Genomic DNA, 22,592 nt, shown 5'->3' with positions numbered 1-22,592 from the left:
GGCTTTGTAAGGGTGTCTAGGTAAAAAAGTTGAGACTCAGTCACAAAGCTTAGTTCAGGCATATTAAACCAGTCCTAAAAAGATAAGGCTGTGGGCAAATACAAATTTTACTTAAAAGAAACCATAAATATATTCACAGTACTGATGTTCATATCCCTTGTGTTTGCTGATAACATGCCAGTACTGTGTTGGAAGAGACGACCTCCTCTTGGGTACTTTTTTTCCCTTTTGAGGGGAGGGGGTCCTGAGGTACTGATTAAAGCGAGGGCCTTACACATTCTAGTCAAGGACTCCACCACTGAACTACATCCCTAGTCTTCTCTTAAATTTTATATATTTTGAGGCAGGATTTCACTATGCAGTTCAGGCTGGCCTTGAACTATGTAGCCTAGGTGGGCCTTAAACTCAGAGCAATCTTCTTGCCTCAGCCTCCCAAGTGCTGGGATTACATGCATGCGCCACCACACTTATCCTCAAATTTTATACATAGTTTTGAAGCTACGTGCACAAAATGACTTCAATGAAAATGAGAAGTTTCTGAAACGTTTGTATTTGATGCTTAAAGGCTAAGTCATATTAAAATACAGAATGACCAATTAACACGTTTTAAAGAAAAACAAGTGGACAAAAGATAAGTATTAATGTATTTCTCCCAAAGTTTCCAACCTCTTCTTTTTGCAAGCCTGAAAAGCACTATTAGGACTATCATTACTTTAGATATGTTTGGCTACATCAAACAACTGTAAAGCTATTTAGGAGAATAGCAGCTTCCTAGAGATAGCAATCTATTTACATTTATTTCAGTACATGAAGAACTATGTGAAACTCACTTCATCATCCTACCCAGCATTGTAATTTGCGCTTTATTTTATTTTAGTTTAATATTAATCCTTTCTTTCAAGGCCAAAAAACAGTGAGTATCTGTGAAAGCTTAGAAAACACACAATAGTCTATTCACTTTTTGGTAAATTTTGCTTGCTACAATGAAACAGTTTGTTTTTCTATCACATTATGAGTAAGAACAGTATTTCGTTCTTAATATAAAAAGTTTCAATAATCAAAACTGTTAAGTAAATACCAATACTTACAATTGATAAAGAATGGTGGTTTTCCCTGCATTATCCAGTCCCACTATAATTACTTTGTGTTCTACAAAAGAAAGCAAACCAAAAACATTTAATACTGTTGCACAATTACAATTATATGCTTTCAACAATGATTATTAGCTTGCTTGTTAATGAGAATCATTTACTGGGTACTGCTGAGCTAAAATAAAACAAAGACCTAAAAACAATAATGAAAGAAAGTCTCTTGTTAAGGACTTGGCTTAAGGAAGACAATCTATTATGACTTTCTCTATCCATCTTCTCTTATAAAGCATGTAGGAAACAGAGAACTTGGTTTGGGAGAGGAGGATCCAAACAGTAAGCTAGATGTTATGATTTAAAATAAACACCTAAAGAACTCTCCACTATGCACACCTGCTCAAAGTCTCCGCTTATGAAGCTGGCTGTATGTCAAGTTGTTTTAACATGGGAAATTTTGTCATATACCAGGATTTTTTTTTCTTCTCTTCCTTTACATAAAAACTGCAATAATTTCTCTGCCACCAAGACACACATATTCTGTTTTTTATTTTCAGTAATTTACAGAAATAAAAGAATACTTAGAATACTTAGTCTTTAATATTTATTTCTATGTAGATTCTACAATTTTCCTGAGCAGATACTGTTTCCACTCTTTGCACAATAAAAACCTCTTTAGCCCTTTGTTCCTTCTGGGCAGTAGGTAAAGCCATTCTTCTCTGTCAAATGGTACAGACTCTGAAATCTCCTTTGAATGCAGAAGAAAACCCCTCAGATACTATCTTTTCTACATTTTAACCTAGAGAGTATATGAAAGATTCCCTTTTTCCAGGGTAGAATTGCTTTAAGAAGCTACTAAGGAACTTCAGCAGCCAGTGGTAACAAAATTGCCAAAAGAAGCAAAAGCAGTCAATCTGATGCCAATAATGTGGCACATTCCATATTGGAACCCTGCATCTCTTGATGAACTGAAAGGTGACAAAATTGTGATAATATATCTCAACAAATATCAGGTCATGTTCCTGTTAAGTCTTAATAAAAGTGGGGCTGGGGATTTAGCTCAGCAACATAAGTGCCTGCCTTGCAAGCAGGCAGTTGTGAGTTCGATCCCTGGTACCGATCAAAATGAAAAAGACAAAAAAAAAAAAAAAAGTCTTAATAAAAAAGAGGGGCCATAGTACACAGACAGTTCTTGAGCGAACAATCTTTGTAACATCTAACAAACTACAAGCTATAATGCACTGCCTATGATACTGAAAAAGAAGCGCCATGGTTCTCTGGAATAGCTACTCTCACTATAGCAGAAGCTGCTTTGTAAAATAAAGTAACCCAGTACAACTCTCCTTCTCTACCTCATTTGGTTCATATCCCCTAATTTCTAAGGAGCAAATTCTAAAATATTTTGTACTTTGTTCATCCTTACAATATAAAACAAGAGCTTTCTAATCAGTCAAAGAACAAACAGAATGCCTGGGGCTAGGTATTCTAAATTTGGTAAGAAACTGAAATTCTACTGCCCAGCATCAACACATCACAGTGCCCTGAAGCAGTGAGAAAGAAGTCACTCATCCAAAGGTTGGCAAAATACAGGCACAGATACTCCTCGCAGGGGAACACACTGGAGACAGAGCACCAGAGGCTCACTGTTGAAGCAACTCAAGTGAATCCCTGAGGCTATTTTCAATTAATCCTGCTTCAGATTTTGTATTAGGTTGATGATCACAGTATTAAAGGCCTGATGACAAAACTTATAATGTATCATTTTGAAACATTGGTCACACATGTAAACTAAAGATAGGTAACATAGGGATTTCATTGAAGTTCCATAAAGTTTCAAATGTTTGATGAGCTTAAGGCATGATACCCCCCCTCCCCTACACCAGCAATGACAGGGAATTCTCACAAATAGAACAAAGCAAACTTCACCTTTGTCCCATGGTGAGGGTATGCACTGCTTTGCTTGCGATAAACTGAGACCTTACTTCTGAAGTTAAAACCATCAACAGTAATCTGAATCTGTATATGTATAACAAAACATGTAAGAAAAGGAAGAAGCTACATGCTTCATTAAAACATAAAATAACAGGATTTATTTTACAGCTACACTCTAAAAAAAATCTTTAATTATCATTGGTACAGTAAAAACGTAAGCATGTTCAAAGGCCAACTACTAAGCACCACCTCAAAAACAAAGCTGTACTTTGCTGTTCTTAGCGGCTACTTGAGTATGTCAATAACCAAAGACTCCTAATTAGGAAACTTTTAGCCTTTCAAGGAATCATGAAAAAAAATATGGACGATAAACAAAGGGTGATCAAGATATATGGCGAATATTTACTTTTTTAAAAAACCATTACCATAAAAGATACATCATCACTGATCTCCCTCAAAATACATTACTCTTCCCTACTTCAAACACACTTATCCTCTGTCCTTGCCACTTTCTGAAGCAATCCTGGACGTCTTCTTCCCTGTCTTTCAAAAATACAGTGCAGGTTGTCCTTGTCCGACAAAAAGCCCGACTTTTAAAAGCGTTCCGATGAGTCTCACCCACTTTATTCAATGCTGTGGCACCATGGAGCTTCGGGTTCTTTCCCTGATGTCAAAATGCCATGACAGGTAAACATTTTAATTGATTCAGGACATTAGGACAGCCACAAAAAATACAAAAGAAGACTTCCAGAACTGCTTTTAGAAAGAGGCAAGAGTGGTAAGGTACGTGTGTTCAGAGAAAGAGGGAGTACCCTGGTGGGAATTCATGGCAATGTCTTTTATTATAATAAAATTTTTAAAAAATCAAATATTCACCCATGCCTATCATCATGTACTAAACTAAAACCTAAATGGATCAAAAAATCTGAATATTAAAACAGAAACACTAAATCTGGAAGACAAATTGGGTAAGAACCTTGAAGACATAGGGGTAGGTAGAGAATTCATGAACAAGAATCAAACCGCACAGGAAATACTTCAATAACTGGGATCACATCTTATTAAAAAGTTTCTGCATGTCAAAAGAAATCTCCAGCATAGTGAAAAGAAAACTCACAAACTGAGAAAAAAAAATCTTAGTGAACTGTCCCTCGGACAAAGGACTTCTATCTAAAACATACAAAGAATTTAAAAAAATCAGACCCTGAAATTCAAAGACCAGATCCAAAAATGGGCATCTGAGATGAATACACAGTTCTCAGATGAATACAAATGGCAAATAAATACATGAAAAAATGTTCATCATCATTAGTCATTAGAGAAATGCAAATTAAAACCACACTGAGATTCCATCTCACTCCAGAAAGAACGGCCAGGATCAAGAAAACTACCAACAACAAATGCTAGAGAGGATGTGGGGAAAAAGGAACTCTTCTGCACTGGTGGTGGGAATGTAGACTGGTGCAACCACTGTGGAGATCAGTCTGGAGATTCCTCAAAAAGCTGGGATTGGATTGGGATTCAACCCAGCTATTCTACTTGTAGGCACATTGCCAGAACTGAAAACATCATACCACAGTGATATATGTGCACCCATGTTTACAGCAGCACAATTTGTAATAGCCAGATCTTGGAAACAACCTAAGTGCCCATCAACTGAGGAATGGATAAAAAAGTTGTGGTATTTTTATACAATGGAGTACTACTCAGCTATAAAGAATGATCACATCGAGACATTTATATATAAATGGACACAAGACCATATTCATAAGTGAAATAAATCAAACTCACATGTATAAATACTGTATCCTCTCCCTAGTGTAAGAAATGGTAAGAGTACATAAGAGTTTATGGTAATCATGATTCCCCATTACATTGCTTTGAAGCCTCATAATGTTTTCATTTATTAGTTGGAATGGTTTTATCCTGGTTTATTTGATTTTATTATCTGTGATAGCACGAACAGCTATTTTGAAGAAAACAAGTCATTATAATAGCCAGTGCTGATTTAATATCATCTTACTCTCAAGTCCTACCATGCTTTTGTTCTTCTGTTTCCATTGGTTCTATCATATTGTATCTTATTGGATTTTATTATGTGTGATAGTATAAACATTTTCTATGGAAAAATGAGATAATATAGTAGTCATTGTTTGTTCTCTGTTGTTTGGTTCTGAATGTCCTGTAATACCTTCATTCTCTTGAATAGTTTTATACTATTTTGTTATATTTGATACTATTGTATATGAAGTTATGCTCAACTATTTCAAAACAAGAAACATTATGGTAGTTACTATTACTTATGGGTTGTCTTGTGGTGAAATACTGTTTTGCTTACATTGTTCTGTTCTGATCTGCTTTGTTATGTCCTCTTTTGTCTTACTCTCTTTAAAATAAAATTTTAAAAAATCAAATATTCATTGTATTTTTCAATCACAGTGTGTATGTGGACACTCTTCACTGAAAGGAAAAAAACTGAATATGTTGTATTAAGTATTCACTAGTGTTACCTGCCTCAGCAAGCATGAGGTACTCAGTTCAATTCCTGGAACCAAAAAAAAAAAAAAAAAAAAAAAATCCACTAATGTCTAGATTTAATAAATTACTTGACAGGATTATTTTTTCTTTGACAGGATTATTGACTACAGTGATCTGTCATTTTTTTAATAACACATATCAAAAACCATAACTACTATCAGGTAGAGTTATACGAGATGCTTGCTTGTACTATAGGTATTACCCATCAATAACTTTCATTATGCTGACCTAATAGCAAAAAAAAAAAAAAACTTTGAAAATATCTCTTATGGTTCAATAAACACACAAAGGGACTGTCACAAAATGCAATTTTTAAGTTGCCATCAACACCAATCAGATAAACGATAGGCATTTAACATCATTTTTCCTAATACAGTAGGAGTAGAAGGGTTTTATTTCACTAGAATTAAAATATCTAAAGTCATAAGGAGAAAAATATATGAATGTAAATGTTTACTTCAACCAAACCTTAAGAATATGTAAACACCCATGTAAACACACTCAAACTTTAATTTGATAATAATTAAGTAGCTGATTGACTGAAATAGTTAATTTCAATCAGTGTTTTGCAGGAAAACAAATTTAGATTTTGAAGATACAGCTTTAGCAAATTTAGCATTTTTTCAAAAGCATTATTCAAGTCAATTTGCTGTCACAGGTAACAAGGTGTTCTCATGCTTTATATTTATATTGGGAGTGGGCTATGTATAATTTAAAACCTTTGTGGAAAATCAAACAATTGTTGATTTAGACATTATAATAACCAGGAGGGTTACAGTAAATTAGAATGTTTCAAAGCTAAGTCTTCACACCATGAGAGAGTTATCCAGGAATCATATTGCACTAGAAATACTTTGTGGACACCAAGCACTAACCCTTCTCCCAGTAAAGGGCAGAGACAAATTCTTCCAGTGCCCTTTAGCCATGCATCTCCAGAGCCCAAAATAAGGCATGTTTATTTATACTAAACGAAGAGAAAACAAATATTTTTAAAAACATGCTAAATGAAGAGATAAACCAATCTCTATTTATTTATTTATTTATTATTGTACCAGGAATTGAACTCAGGACCTTGTACTTTCCAGGCAGGCACTGTGTCACTAAGCTAAATCCCTGGCCAAGTCTGTTTAATTTTGATCCAGAAGTTTATCTGCAGTCTTGATTACAGTGTTAGTTTTTTTCAATTTCTTCACAATATTCGCCTTAAAAAAAAGTATGTAAGTACTAAGATGAGAACTCAATTTTAAAAATTATGAAAAAGCACTGGAGATATTAGGTCCCTGTGAAATTTCTACTTCAATCCCCAGGATCATTTAAAAAAGATAGAAGAAAAAAAACCCTCAAAGATTTTATTCATTCTACTCCACTTGGTTTTCAATAACGGAATAAAGAAACTAGTTTTATTTTGTGTGTGTATTTTTTAAACACAGTCTCACTATGTAGTTCACACTGGCCTTAAAATCACTATGTAGTCGGGCCTGGTCTTGAATTTATGGCAATCCTTTATTTAATCAGCCTCCCCATGGCTGATATTATAGGTGTACGCCATCACTCCTGGCTCTAAGAAGTTAAGTTTAATACTGAGTATCAAATAAGGCCAAACAGAATAACACTATAAGAAAAAAAGGATTAGAGAAGCCCTAGTGACAATGTTAAAAATAATTGGAAACGTCAAAATTTGTTTTATCACATTAAAATCTGATATTGCTAAAAAATGAACAAATTTTGATATACAGGAAAGATATAAGAAAACAGGTACTGCTACTGTATGTATAAGTATGTGCTCAAATTATCATGCAACTAGTTCAAAGCTTGAATTTACAAAGTATATAAATAACTATATAACCAAGAGATTTTTTAAAAAATGTCAAATTTGGTGACTTAGCAAATTTGGCATAATTTACAGAATAAATGATCACAGAATATGTGTGATATTACAATCAAAGACCCAAAGGCCTAGACAGCAACAATGAGATCCCAGGTAGTTTGGCTCTTGGAAACAGTAAGCCCAAGACTCTTATCTCTGTCTGATAGGAGACTATCACTCACTGCTAAGACGATACAGTGTGGCACACAGTGCACAACCTGTGACTCATTTATACCCTCACACTTCCATCTCCAAAGGTACTTCTGAGGGCCCAGAATTCCAGGAAAAGCACAAACTCACTGACCTGGGTCACCTTGCTTAATTGATAAATAAGGAAACTGTGGTCCTTATAAAGTTAAGTTTGCTTGAGTAAAGACGGGTAGATCAATAATGACAATGAAAGCCAAAATGTTGTCTCCCTGGTCTTTCTGCCACACTATATTAACTTTCCTCTCCAGTTCTTTAACCTTTCCCCATTGCTACTGTGGTAGCCACAATGCTGAATGTCTAATTTTTTTTTGCAACAGCAATGTAAATGAGATGATTCAACAATTCAGTATTTACTGAGTTACCTAAATCCCTTCCTGGGTGGTGTCTGTGACTTAACATGAACAAAGCTATACTTTACCCTCCAGAATCTTAGGGGCGTGTAAACAAGCACTCACAAAATAGCACCATTACTACAAAGTAACAAATGGAGACTCCTATGGCAAGGTAGTACTCTTAAAGGTAAGATTCAGCATCCAACTGTCAACGATCTGGATTTGGTGGCCCACAATATGATCCCAGCACTCTGGGAGGCAGGAGCCAAAGGATCACAGCCCAGCCTCAGCAGCAATTTAGTGGGATCTTATCTAAAAATGAAAAAAAAAGAAAAAGAAAAAAGTGTCAACTTGGTAGCACAAGCCTGTAATCTCAGCAGGAGGCCAGCCTGGGTGATACACTGAATTCAAGAGCAGCCTGAACACTCAGCAATACCCCAATTCAAAAAACAAAAACAAATAAAAGGTATGGTTGTGGGGGGTGAGGGGGTATCTCAGTATGAAAGACCTGGATTCTATCTCCAGTACCACCACCGTCAAAAATACAAATAAAAAACATTATTCTGTACTGTCACTCTAAGTGTTTTTACATACGTAATGTACTTCAATCTTCATAATCATTCTATGAGAAAGAGCCATTATTCTTCATTCTACTAGAAGAAAACTAAGTGAGGATGAAGAACTTGCCAATGTTTACACTGCTGGGAAGTAAAGACAATTCTGGCCAGGTATTCAATTCTGAAGATAAAACTCAGAACTATTAAGACAACATGTTGCTCTCCTGGTCATCTTTTAACACTACTTTATATATCTGTGGTAGGCTTGCTGTAAGTAAAACATTTAAACAGATTGTAGTAATTATTTTAAATGTTTAAAAATACTTGACTATAGAATCTGTATGGGTGTCTTTTAAGAAGTTAGAGCCTACAGGAAAAAAAATAATCACGTTTCATATCTACACTTCTCAGCTTAGTAGTAAAATTTACTACCCCTGTAATTCCAAACACTTAGGAAGCTGAGGCACAAAAACTACCGTAAATTCGAGGGTTGCCTGATACATGGTTCAAGGTTAGGCTGAGTCACATAGGAAGACCCTGTCTCAAAACAACAACAACAACAACAACAACAACAAAAAAAAAAAAAAAAAAAAGAGAGAGAGAGGGAGAAGAGAAGGAAAAAGAAAAAGGTTAGTAGTAAATATACGAAAAAGCATACTTTATAAGTAAATCTCACTTTAATTTTGGTGGATGATCTTTTAATGTGATGCTTTTCCATCTTTGGGACAAAACTGAATCTTACAGTGTTACAAAAATTTAAAAATTAGCTTATTAGGTAATAGAGAAATAACCTGGTAAACAACAGGATTACAGATAGATAAAACAAGTTGATCAAAGAGTCTAAGTAAGTCATATTTAATATACACTGTAAGGTCATAGGCCAGGCTGAAGGGAAGTACCTGAAGAAATAACAAAGCTGTATTTCTTCAATGCTTCAACAAGAGAATACAACGCATTTAGTTATCTAGAAAATTCAAATGCTGATCATCTGTAACTTATGCTTTAAAAGGTAGAAACAATCTAGGTTATTAATTTCATTTGACTATGATCATAGTTTAAAATATTTGAGATCATGACCTAGTATATGTATAACCAATGTGTCATAGAACAATGCCTTTATGAACTCAGGTACATTCAGATAGTTTCTATTTTAGAAGGCTCATTCCTATTTTATATGCCACTCTTCACAAAATTAACATTGTATCCCTGGTACCGATAAAAATGAAAAAGACAAAAAGTTAACACTGTAATTAATTAATGATTTATGCTGGACAGTTTAGGGGGAAAAGTCTAGTTTAAGAAACACAAGTTAATAAGCGCCTGCCTTGCAAGCAGGCAGTCGTGAGTTCGAACCCTAGTACTGATAAAAAACGAAAAAGACAAAAAAAAAAAAAAAAGAAACACAAGTTAGAAAAAGTAAACTCGGTGAGTACAAAAATATGAAAACAATTTTTAATCCAGGAAGACAATAAATTTCAAATAGGAAAAATACATTGGAAACAAACCTGGTAGGTACACAATGGCTAATTTCTTGAAAAGCAAAGAAAAAACAAAAGCAGTAAGAGAAAATGCCAGACTACATAAAAATAAATATGCAAATGTTAACTGGAAAAAAAAGGAGGCAAATAAATGAAAACTTTAATACACTAAAAGAAAGAAAATTCAACCTAAGATGCTGTACTCAGCAAAAATGTACTTTAAGAACAAAAGCAAAATATTTTTTGACAAAAATTAATCATGATCAGAATTACATTACAAAAATGTTACAGTACATCTGCCTGAACGACTTGTGGGGAAAAAAATCACAATCCAAAGAAACTAGAAAAGCACTAATCAAATAATAAAAGCAAATGGCACAAAGAGAAGAGATAAGGTAGTGGGGCATTCCACACAATAAACCAAACCAATAAACCCCACCAAGCATTCCAATTAAACGGGAGAGAAGTTCACAATGGATTAAAAAAAAAAGGCAAAAAGCAAGATCTAACAATATGTTCTCTATAAGATAATAAAGCACATAAAATCTGAATAAGACTGTTACCATCTTAATCATACAACACTTATAAAACATTACTCACAGGTATACAATACACACTCTTCAATAAAACAGATCTAGACAGGCCACTAAAAAGTCTCAATGACAAAGCCAGGAAGAGTGGGCACATGACTATAATGCCAGCACTTGTAAGGCTCAACATGAATTCAAGGCTGGCCTGAATTACATGGTAAGATACTGTCTCAAAACACTAAAAAAAAAAGCTTTAATTAAAAAATAAAATGGAAAACCACAGCATACATTTCCAACTACAAAACAATTATATTAGGAACTAAACTTAAGTTATTTAAATAATAAACAGTTATTTGCATAAACCATAAGTCATAAAAAAATTACATTAAAAACTAAAAAGTTTTAATTAAGTATTAAAATAAAGCACATTAAAAGGTATTTAATATACTAACGTCATATGTAAGAAGAAAACAAAAAAGAATAACACAATGTTCCATCCTTAACAGGCTAGGTAGTAAACACAAGTCCAAAGTAAATGGAAGGAGATATAGCCAGCTTAGATTCCAGGAATGGTGCGGTGTGGGGAGTCCTAAGTGGGGGAAGATATACCCTGCTGACCTAGGAACCAACTAAGCTGAGAGAAACCAACTGGAAATGCAATCCCGGCGCTACGAGGGGAACACCTAAAGTCTCAGTGCTGAGGCTGGAACCTTTGCTTGGAAACCATGGCTTGAATTTCCTGCCATGGCTGCTGCATCTGAATCAGCACAGCAGGGATAGAGACGTGAAAGCTCTGAGAGTGGAAATCGGCGAACCGAATTGAGAACAGAGTTGGCGAGGAACCCTGCATCGACCTGCGGGGAGTGAGAGGAATGAGGACCCTTCCATAGACTAGAGGGTTCCAACAGAGGACATTCTGTGACTGGGCAGACTATCCAAAACAGCACGCTGCAGTGACTTCAGTCACATATTCCCCCCTCAAGCTGGATTGGTAGGGAGCTCTTGACCTGGGTGATGCTGTGGACTAAGACCCAGTAGGCTAGCCCAAACCAGGTCCCTGCTCCTGGCAATGCACTTTAAAGCAGTGAAGCCTTCAGCATGTTGACTAGCCTGGAGGGGTGGGCCCAGCAGAGGCTGCCCAGGTCTGTGTCTCCCTAGTACACTGCAGTGGGTGGAAACACCTACCTGGTGCAATTCAAACAAACTGTAACCGACAAAGAAAGAAACTGGGCCTCCTATATATGCTTGTATGGAAGGAACAAAAAGTATGGGAACAGGCAGCAACAAGAAAGGGTCCTCAGTCCCCATTCCTGAGAACACTGATCCAGGAAAGATAAATGCAAAGGAGAATGAGGACAGAAAACATGCAATATCAGGCACGGCACCAATAGACATAAAACGTTATCTCTGGGACCTCACAGATGAGTTCAAAAGTGAAGTATTTAACCAAGTAAAGCAAGATATAAGTAGAATAGTTAGAGAAATGCTAAGCAACGCCCAAGAAAAATCAGATGGTGAAATGGAAGAACAGAATAAAAGGGGAGAATTGTTTGATGGAGAAGATAGAGAAAACACAGAGTACGTGAAGCAGGTTCAAAGAGATTACCAAAAAACTAAAAACTCTATTGAAAGCTGGCATAACACCTTGAAAGAAACTAAGGATAGATTATCTGAACTGGAGGACAGATTTGTAATGTGGAAGCATGAAAGGAAAAACCTCTTAAAAATAACAAGAAAACAAGCAGTAACAATATAAAGGCTAGAAGATGATAAGAGGATCTATAACTTAAGAAATAAGACTGTAAAGGAAGAAGCAGGGATACAAACAAATGAACTACAAAGGCTATTCACAGAAATAATCAAAGAGAATTTCCCTAATAAGGGAAAAGGTAAAGATACTCAGATCTATGAGGCATACAGGAGGACCCCAGTCACCTATAACCCAAACAGAACTACACCCAGGCATATAATAATCAAAATTCTATAAATCCAATACAAGAACAGAATATTAAAAGCTGTCAGAGACAAGAAACAGATCACTTACAAGGGAACACCCATCAGAATTACAGCAGACTTCTCAGCACAAACCATCAAATCACAAAGAGCATGGGGGGAAATAATTCAAGCTTTGAAAGACAATAACCTCCAGCAAAGATTGACATATCCTGTACAACTGTCCCTAGAAATTAATGGAGAAACAAGGTGCTTCCAGGATAAAGAGGAACTAGGGGAATTTACAACCACCAATTCAACTCTACAGAGAATTCTGCAGGATATTCTAAAAGAGAAAAATACCAAGATTCCAGAAACAGTGGCAGAGAGGCCACAATGAATGGAGCAGAAAGTGAAATGAAGAAGACAAATTGACAACTAATGACAGAAAAACAGCTCAACAGAAATGAGGCAGAGATTGGATGGTAGGAACAGCCATTTTGGAGAAAACAAGACATCATATTAGGTAGTGCTGATTTAATATCATCTTGTTTTGAAGTCCCATCAAGCTTTTGTTCTTCTGTCTCCATCGGTCTTAACAGGTTGTATCTTATTGGAATTTTTATATGTGATAATATAAACAAAAACTTTTATAGACAAGGAGATTATACGGAAACCATTGTTCATTTTGTTAGTTGGTTCTAAATACCCTGTAATACTGTCATTCTCCTGAATGGTTTTACATTGTCTTGATATGTTTGATGCTACAGTATATGAAGTTATACTCAAAGATTTCAAGGAAAGAGACACTATGGTAACTACTTTTATGTTGGGATATCTTGTGGTGAAACACTATTTTGCTTAAATGGTTATGTTCTGACCTGTGCTGTTTTGTTGTTATGTCCTCTTTATCTCAATCTCTTTTATTATTCATTTTTATCTTTTTAATCAAGGGAAAAATACATAAAAATAGCACGATATATTATAGTAACCCACTTTGATTTCCTATTAACTTGATTTGAGACCCTGTATTGCTCTCATCATCTTGTTTTGACTGATTTTAATCTATTCTGTTTTGCTTGATAGTACCAAGTTTGAGAATATAGGCAACAACTGTGAAGACAGTAAGATTCAATATGATGCCCATTCTGGTTTGACTATTATCTTCTTTTGAAGTCCTGTAATGTCTCTAATGTTTTAATTTTATTGGTTTTGTTCTTTACTGTTTTGTTCAATTATATTATAACTGATGATACAGGCCATTCTTTTTAAGATAGCAAGAGACATTATGGTAACCATTGTTGATCATCTTGCATTCTGGTTTTACATCATGTACTCTGTCCATCCTTTTGATATGACTGACTGTTTTGTTATGTCACATTTGGTTTTCTTTTCAAAAAAAAAAGTAATAAGAACTGTGGGAGTAATGAAACCCAAAATGTGTAATCATCATTGTAAAAAAAGAGAGGAAAAGCCAGGAAAGTGCTCTAAAGGATATAACTGCATGTATATTTAAGTGTATAAGATAGATAATCATATTACTAAGTTTTTATTGGATCATTGAATAGAACTGTTTGCAGTCTCACTGTCTGAATGTCCACTTTATATGCTTTAATTTTGTAACCTGAACAACTATTTTTAGATGATAATATGTAATCACTTAGCTAGTGATTTCCTGTTTGTTTTTTTTTGAAATTCTGTATAACTCATACCCTTTGTTTTTTTTCTTTTCTCCTTAAAAAAAAAAAAAAAAAAAAAAAAACTAAACGGAAGGAAACAAATAATAAGCATTAAGCAGAAAACACAAAAGTGACAAAATTAAATCTTTTGCCTTTTTCCAAAGATAAAGTTGGAGGCCTCTATTTATTAATTTCAAAATTTAGCACCAAGCTATTGTAACTGAGATGGTACAACCTGATCTAGAGATAGACATATAGATCAATATAAGCGAATAGCAAACACAGAGATAAGACTCACATTTGTATGACTGAGTTTGAAGAAAGGCTTCAATGCAATCCATTTTGGTGCGAAAAGTCTTCAGAAAGTTATGCTGAATCAAGTAGATATTCATGAAAAAATAATGAAACTCAATCCCTGGTTATATCATAATCCAAAAATAATACAAGGTGATCACAGACCTAAAGTATACAAGCCAAAGCTTAAAGGGTAGCTTCCTTAAAAAGGAGACAGAAAGCATCTTTTTTTTTGAAGAAATAAGACCAAAATTAAAAGTTTCTTCTTAGCAAAATCCCCTAACTCAGTGGGAGTGTACTTGGCTAGCACAATGGTTCCTAGCACTGGAGTGCACTATGGAGAGGTGGCACAGACTAAGGGAAAAATACACAGTAAGTGTCTGACAAATCTGGTTTCAGAGGGCTGTATATTAATAATCTCTTAAATTATACAATAAAAGAGATCTAATTGGGCTGGGGATTTAGCCCAGTGGCATAAGTGCCTACCTGGCAAGCGTGAGGTCATGAGTTCAATCCCTGGTACCAAAAAAAAAAAAAAAAAAAAAAAAAAAACCTAATTTTTTAAGTAGGCAAGGAATTTGAACTGTCTTTAAAGAAACATATACAAATGGTCAATAAGAATGTGAAAAACAGGCTGGAGATTTAGCTCTACTGCGTAAGTGCCTGGAAAACACAAGGTCATGAGTTTGATCCCCAGTACCAAAAAAAAAAAGAAAAGAAAAGGAACAAAAAAGGTGAAAAACAGCACATCCTATAGTCATCAAAAAAATTACAGCTATTATGAGATATGCATCCAAAAGAATGCCTAAACTAGGAAGACTGGCAACATCTGTTGCTAAGGATGTGGCACAAACAGAACTCAAAAAATTGCTAGTGAGATTATTTATAAAGATAGTCTAACACAATTAAAAAATGGCCTAGGGTTAAAAAAAGTAATACACACTACACCAGAAATTGTGTTGCTAATATACTCATTCTTGGAGAATGAAAAACAAGTCTACAAAAGTCAAAAGGAAATCTATAAGATTAGCAATATGTGAACGACTAAACAAAAAGCAGTATATGCATGCAGTGGAATTATAAGTGGACTCTGAAGAAAGCTTCTAATGTGAAAGGTTAATTCAAAGAGATACAGTAGAGCTTCTTGCAATGGCAAATGCCTGTAATCTCAGCACTTGGGAGGCTGAGGCAGAAAAATTACCAGGAGTTCGAGGCATAGTGGACTTCAAAGCCAATTTGTGTTTTTAGCTGATTTTCTCTGAGTCTCTCCAACGCAACTCCTCCTCAGTTTAGCCATACTGAAGCCGCTCCCAAAGGCCAGTTTGAACATGGCAAGATCCTGTCTCAAAAAAAAAAAAACAAAAAACAAAAAGAAAGAAAACCCTAAAGAGCTACAAAAACAAAATTAGAGGGAAACTATAAGGAAACGGAAGAGAAGACAGCATTTATAAAATAATAGCAAGTAAAAAATACAGTAGCTAAACCATAATATCCAATGGGAAGATTGGAAGACAGTAGTAACAATAAAAAAGACAATATACTAGAATATATTAAAAAAGTCTTTAATAGACAATTTACCACAAGAGTATTTTTCAGAAAAGTAGAAAAAAATTCTGATAATTTTTTTAAAATTTCTAAATGAGGTACATCTTTAGGCTGAAAAGATCTAGTGTGTTCATAAAAATCAAAAGAAATTCAAGGTACGCCCTGTAAAATTCCTGGGTATAAAATAGAAAATTCTAAAATATAGTAGAAAGAAGTCAAGAATGATACAGGTCTGTACCACAAACACTGCAAGTTGGAGGTTAAAATAGTCTCTTGAAAATTCTGAAAGTAGTGTTTTCCAACTCATAATTGTGTAACTAGCCCAAACTCACGTAAAAGGATAAATCAATATATTTTCAGACATTTGGAATTGCCATAAAATTTACCACTAACGGATACACTCTCAGGAAATTCTAAAGGATGTGTTCCACCAATGTTAAATATAAAGAAGGCGGAAGACATGGTTTAATGAAAGAGGAAAGGCATAGGAAATTCCTAGGATAAGAGCAAGGACAAGCAGAGAATAGCTGTGTACAGAGCACAAAAAGCTATGTTGGGTTTGGACCAGAAAGGAAGACACAGGGTGTAAAGAGGAAAGATACACAATCGCTTAGGTGTATGGTGGGAAAAACTGTTACAGGAAGGCTTTGGGATATTGTGAAATCTCTTAATCAAATGTACAAAGAAAACTGACACAATGTCATAATTGTTTACTCTGGGGAGAAATAGAGAAGAAAAGGAATATATCACACTAGCAATATTGCCACAATAATGGAAAGGCAGAGTCCAGACAAAATCAAATTTATATTAGGATAATGAAAAAAGGGTAACAGACATAAAAGCACTTCTTTTCTATCACAAGACAAACTGTTTACAATTTCCAGACAGGCATAGTATTCAAGAAATATGTACGTGACACTGAAAGAAAAGTTAAGCATTGAAAGAAATATAACTGATATACAGCATTTCAAGACTTTAGCACTTTTAGTTTTATCTGTATGTATGACTTTGATATACAGTTTTATACTTAAAAAAACTAAGAAATTGACAGAAAGCATCAAGGCACAGGGAATGCAACAGTGAATGACACAAAGATCATGTCTTAGGGAGTTTATTTCTACTAAAAGAAAAAAAAATACATAAATGTAAAATACAATTATAGGTAGTGACCAACATTACTCAGAAACACAGTAAAGACAGAATGAAAGCTAGAGTGGGAAGGGTGCTATTTTTGGAAAACTAGTCAAGAAAGCCTCTGAGGAACAGGATGTGTAAGAAATCTAAATGAATTAATGAGCTCATGGCTTACAAAAGTATAATGTTCTAGAAGACAAAGCAGACAGTGCTCTTGTTACTTGTCTGCTGTTGCTGAGACAAAATATCAGAGCCCCCAAATTAAGGAAGGAAAGGTTTATTTAGCTCACAGTTTGTGGAGGTTGCAGTCCACAATCATTAGGGCCAAAGGCAGGATGGCTCATAGCATAGTAGTAACAGTTCATGAGGATGGCAGACAGCAAAAGAGATGAGCGAAAGGAAGAAGTGCACAAAGAAGACCGTCCTTTATATTGTATGTAGGCTACCCACCCTCAAGTGAATGTAACACTCACACTCATAATCCCAGCATTGGATCATGAATCAGCCACAGACTCTACAAGCCTAACCCCATGAGGCTCTGGGGGACATCTAGACACAAACCATAACAGACAGTAAGTTTAAGTTTAATGTGCTGGAAACCAGTAAAAAGTTCAGCAGTTAGAGAATAAGCTAAAAGGAAAAATATAAGACAGTATTTGAGCAGTAAGAAATAAACGGTAACACTTTCATACAAAGTCAGGTATCAATGCCAAGGGTGATGAACATGAAATTAACCAATGAAAAAAAATCATTAGATAATAATATGAAGATGTTATTATTTGGCTATGAAAGTGAACTGCAACTAAAACCTATTTTGTTAGTCTTTCTGGATAACATTAGAAGAAACTGATGACTACTGACTACAGTCACAACACAGAAAAGGAAAGACTATGCCCATGAGACTTAAAAAGAAATTTTAAAAAAGCCAAACTTCGGAGAGATGAGTTTAAAAGTACATTCTCAAGTATGCATTTTGTAAAAACATACATACATAACCACTTACGTACAAAAGAACGTTTTGAAAGGTATTTAGATTTTGAAATTATTTCCTTCAATGATAATTGTGCCAAAGTAATTAGCCTTCTCACCTCAAATTAATACAATATTACACAAATTCTTCACTTAGGCAACACATGTTATAATACACTTATTCTAGAAAGGTAACTTATGAGTAGATGCTTGGGGCTCTATAATATAATAAAAAACAAAAAAGGCATAATAATGAAAGATTAAAAGATAAGAGAAAGAAGTCCAAAAGATAGATCAGCAGTTCTTAACACTGGCTGCTCACCAGAATCATGTTGGTATTCACATTTCACTAATTTAAAGCAGGACCCTGGGCATATTATTCCAATATTCTACCAAAACTGAGTACCTTTGGATTAGATGTGTATGGTGGTGAACAAAAATGCTAAGACTGGTAGTTGATTCTGTTGATACAGAAAACAAAAATACAAACTAAGATATGAAGCTGATCACCTGATTCTCCTGTTTTGGAAAAAACATCCAATGACCAATCTCTTTAATGGCTTTAATTTCTCTACAGAGCTTAATGCCCTGGTCAACAGTTGAGCTCCTCTACGATCTGGTCCCCAGATCCATCCTTACCAAATCTCATTTAACTGCAACAACCAAAGTAAGGCACTATGCAAACTAAACCACTATCAGCTTCCTCAAATGTACCAAATTATTTCCTTCCACTCCTTTTGCATATTAGTCCTGTCTAAAATAGTTGACACCATCCCCTCAATGTACCTCTAGCCTCCTATGCCCTATTAAATCCAAGTGTGACTTACTCTGTAAAAATCTCCCAAGAACTACCCGAGAAAAATGGTTCACTTCTTTCTTGTGCCATCACTGCATTTCTACAAACATCTGTTAAATAATTTACCTCACTCCATTTTTTGAGGTCTAATTTACTAATCTTTGAGTACTCTGAGAGCAATCACCTTTAACTTTTTGTTTTTAATCTTGGTACCTCCCATGCCTAATTTTGAAGACTAGTTAAGGGCCAGGGATTTAGCTCAGCAGCGTAACTGCCTGCCTGGCAAGCACAAGGTCCTGAGTTCAATCCTCGGTACCACCAAACAAAACAAAACAAAACATTGAATTTGAAGACTAGATAATGAACTACAATACTAGTAAATGTTACAAAACAGGAGAATAGAAATAGTAGAAAAACCACTAGTTCTAACTTTTTTAAAAGGGAAGTTAAATTCCAGGAAGAAATGGGGACTTAGGTGACCTGAACAATGACATGACTATAAAAAGTAGCCTGTGAATATCTTATTATCTTCTGTATCTTCCCTTTATCTCTTTCTTTCCTTCAAAGTCTAATTAAGGAAGCATCAAAGCAGAAAAGATACACAGCAGTGATAAAAGAGAAAGGAGAATGGGATGGGGCTCACAAAAGAATCAAACGCTTCGATGATTTTCATTTTTTAAATTAGGAAAACAGTAACAGGTGATTATTAATCACTGTTACGTTGATGTGATTATTACACTGATACTTTTAATGGTGTATTAAAATACTCTGCTACAAGAATTTATATTACAAGGATTACAAAATATAAATTGTTGAAAAATAATATATTTAAATTCATAAAAAATAGCCACAAGAAGCTGAACTCTGGTCACTTTGAAATCACTTGAAAAGTGCTATTTACCTGTAGAAACTGCACATGAGTATACACATATGTGTATGTATATGAATCTATTTTATTGCCATATATGTACAATATTTTTATTTACAAAACTGAGGACTATTGTATTGTCTTTGTCGATCTATAGAAAAAATGAACAAAGCTATTACATTCTCTTTACCACTTCTTAAGTCCAGAACAAGTGTGTATACATGAATAGTAACAAATTAGTATCGTCATACAAAAATACTTCATACACTGTGTCAGGCAAGAAGCTAGCTGAATTTAAAATTGGTTTCAACTACTAAGAAACTATTCTGTTAAGAGAACACCTAAAACTTGACTGCCAGCCCTTTTTGATCTGGGTGTTTTCTCCCTGTAGAAAACCCCACATCAAATTCATTCTGACTCAGAACAGGTTGCACAACTTCTTGGCCCTTTGGACTGGCAGCTGCCAGGTGCCTCATAACCTGTTCTAGACTAACTTAATTACCGTTACGTAACACCTTACACAAACCGAAAGCGTTTAGTTTCTTTAACATCTAGAACAATAAAAAGAAAAGAAGGCGATAGGACCAGGAAAAGTACAATGATGATTCCAGAAACCGTGTATCTCGCTAGAACTCGTCCTATGGAGCAGGTAACATCTGAAAGAACGTGAAGGTCCAGAGAGCGGCCCGGAAAACAACACCAAGTCGGTAAAAAAAAATTAAAGAGAAAACAAATGAAAAAGAAAGTTTCTCGCGGGCAAACTATAGCCAAAACTAAAGAGAAGGCGAGGAAGCTTCGAAAGAGACAGAAAAGGCCCTCGAGGCATCATTAGGTGCTTCCCGCTTGGCTTGGCCAAAAGCCCCCAGTCTGGATCCTGGGACAGCAGACTCCTCACCTATCCCCCTTCTACCCACCCCAGGGCTCCCCGGCACAGCCCTCCGGTCTGAAACACCGAGTTTCTGCTGCCCCTCCACCGGGCCACATCTCGGCGTCTTGGGCGCCCTGGTCCCCAGAGCACCGTCCTCCGCTGTCCCTGCGGGGTCAGCTCTCTTCTCCTCACCTTGATTACAGAAGAGGCTCCATACTTTAGCGAAAATCAGCCCCATCATGAGCACGGGGCCGGGCCGCTGGCTCCCTAAGCAGCAGGTGCCGCCGAGCCGGGTCCCGCACCGCGGCGCTGGCCGTGGGGACCGAGCAGGAGCCCACCGAGACGCCGCGGCGAAGGCACCGGTCGGCCGCGCACACTCGACCTAACGGCTCAGCCACAGCAGACGAGACGCCGCGCCGAGAGTGGGCCGAGAGTCCTTTGTTTCGGGTCCGCTGTGCCCAACGCCGACCCGTAGTCCCCTGGTCTCAACCCACCTACCCACAGTAGTCTCCACCAGCGCCAAGCCCCGCCTCCGCCCCGCCTCCTTGGGCTCCGAAGACCGCCCATCGCCGGAAATTCGACGCGTGACGTCATCGCACTACGTCCACCCACCCCGTCGACGTGGCGTTTCCTCCGGTCTCACTTCCGGTGGGCGGGTAGCACCTGGGAGATGCTAGGATTGATAGGGCAGTGAGAAATTTCCGCTGGTGAGCGCTCCCTCCACAGTCACCCTTCACAAAGGTTTTGAGACTCTCGTGGCTTTCTAGATCGACAGCTGCGTCCCTGGTCTTTAAAAAGAGGGAAAGACCTTAATATCTGATTTAAAGTCGCTGTCGGCAAAAGTGAGGGGGGGGCGTGATCGGAAACCAGGATGTAATACTCGGAGCGGCGGAGCTGATGATGCGCTACTGTGTTCAGTTAACCAAAAGGCACACACACAGCATTTTGTTTGATACTCTCTGCAACGTGTCACTGTCATCCAGTGCGGTATTTCCCTGAACATCCGCCGAGGACGGGAGCCTGGGGTGTTGGAGGCAAAGAGGCCGCTTCTAATTAGGCAAAACTCGAGAAATCATGAAGGGCTCCACGCGTTTCCTTACGCGGCTTGACCTGAACGGCGCGATTTCTCTGGATGCCTGGTGGTCCCTATACTGTGCGTAGCTACTCATTGTGAAGACACTGCTGTCTGCAATTTGGAAAGAAAACCTACCGTTTTCAGCATCTCGAAGAACTAAGCAAGAAAAAAAAAATGCCTGTTTTTCCTAAAATATCTTTAAGACCTGAAGTTGAGAAGTATCTTAAAGACGGCTTTATGAATAAGGAGGTAGGTCAGATTAACATATTTAATATTTGCGAAAATTTAAATATTACACGACCTAGCGAAATGGATTAAGTCTAACGGGAAATTTTTTACAGCCTTCGTTTCTTACCAGTTGTCTGTCTAAACGTGAGTAAAATCCTTTGTCTTCTCACAGATAACAAATGCCTGCTGAGAACGAGGTGAATAAGGTATACGGTGTAGGAAAGAAGAAAAACTGTCAGTGGGCATAACAGTGAAGGAGTTACAAGAATGAACAAGAAAAGATCTCTGCTCTTAACTAATATCCAGCATATGAAACACACCCATTCTCTTAAATCGCATGCTCCAGCGTTCGGGTGAAAATAATAATTTGTTGAGTGCCTCTCTAAATGCACTCGGGAGGCTAACTTACAAGGGTATCTGCGTGTGTGAGGCCAACACTGCACTACAAAGCAAGACCTTGTCTCAAAAAAACAAAACAAAAAATACGTGCTTGAAAAGCTTCAGTTAGTTGTGAGGGAAGCTGGTGGTTTGGGTCTTTATACCTTCATTTCTGACAGATAACGCTTGCTAGTCAACCAGTTTTTTTATGGACCATATGTATTTGTTACATTTTTTAAAAAATATTAAAAACTGATGTCCTGGAGGAATCTTTGGATGACAGTGAATATATTAATA

General features: G+C 36.4%; 2 protein-coding genes across 9 annotated transcripts in view; one reads left to right on the top strand and one right to left on the bottom strand.

Moving 5' to 3' along the window:
• The window catches only part of Arl5b (ADP ribosylation factor like GTPase 5B), a 32,549-nt gene extending 11,403 nt beyond the window's left edge, over positions 1-21,146 (bottom strand). Inside the window, exons 1-2 of the mRNA XM_063237892.1 lie at positions 20,807-21,146; positions 1,089-1,149 (exon numbers count right to left, since the gene is read on the bottom strand). Coding sequence (XP_063093962.1) covers positions 1,089-1,149; positions 20,807-20,855 — 110 coding nt within the window. The 5' untranslated portion in view covers positions 20,856-21,146. The remainder of the gene's footprint in view (positions 1-1,088; positions 1,150-20,806) is intronic.
• Positions 21,147-21,272: 126 nt separating this feature from the next.
• The window catches only part of Nsun6 (NOP2/Sun RNA methyltransferase 6), a 49,467-nt gene continuing 48,147 nt past the window's right edge, over positions 21,273-22,592 (top strand). For 2 of the 8 annotated variants that reach the window (XR_010043739.1, XM_063237885.1), the window contains exon 1: positions 21,275-21,938. Coding sequence is in view for 6 of the 8 variants with exons in the window: in XM_063237885.1 (XP_063093955.1) it covers positions 21,864-21,938 (75 nt within the window). In the remaining 2 variants the exon portion in view is untranslated. Of the gene's footprint in view, positions 21,939-22,592 lie in introns of all 8 variants that reach the window. The other 6 variants (XM_063237884.1, XM_063237890.1, XR_010043740.1 and 3 more) reach the window with 4 other exon arrangements.

Source organism: Cavia porcellus, unplaced genomic scaffold, assembly GCF_034190915.1.
Source record: "Cavia porcellus strain 051 isolate PalLab524CR breed Dunkin Hartley unplaced genomic scaffold, mCavPor4.1 scaffold_27, whole genome shotgun sequence".
Lineage (NCBI taxonomy): Eukaryota > Metazoa > Chordata > Mammalia > Rodentia > Caviidae > Cavia > Cavia porcellus.
Note: the sequence above shows the minus strand (reverse complement) of the source record. Positions and strands in the feature narration are given on the sequence as shown.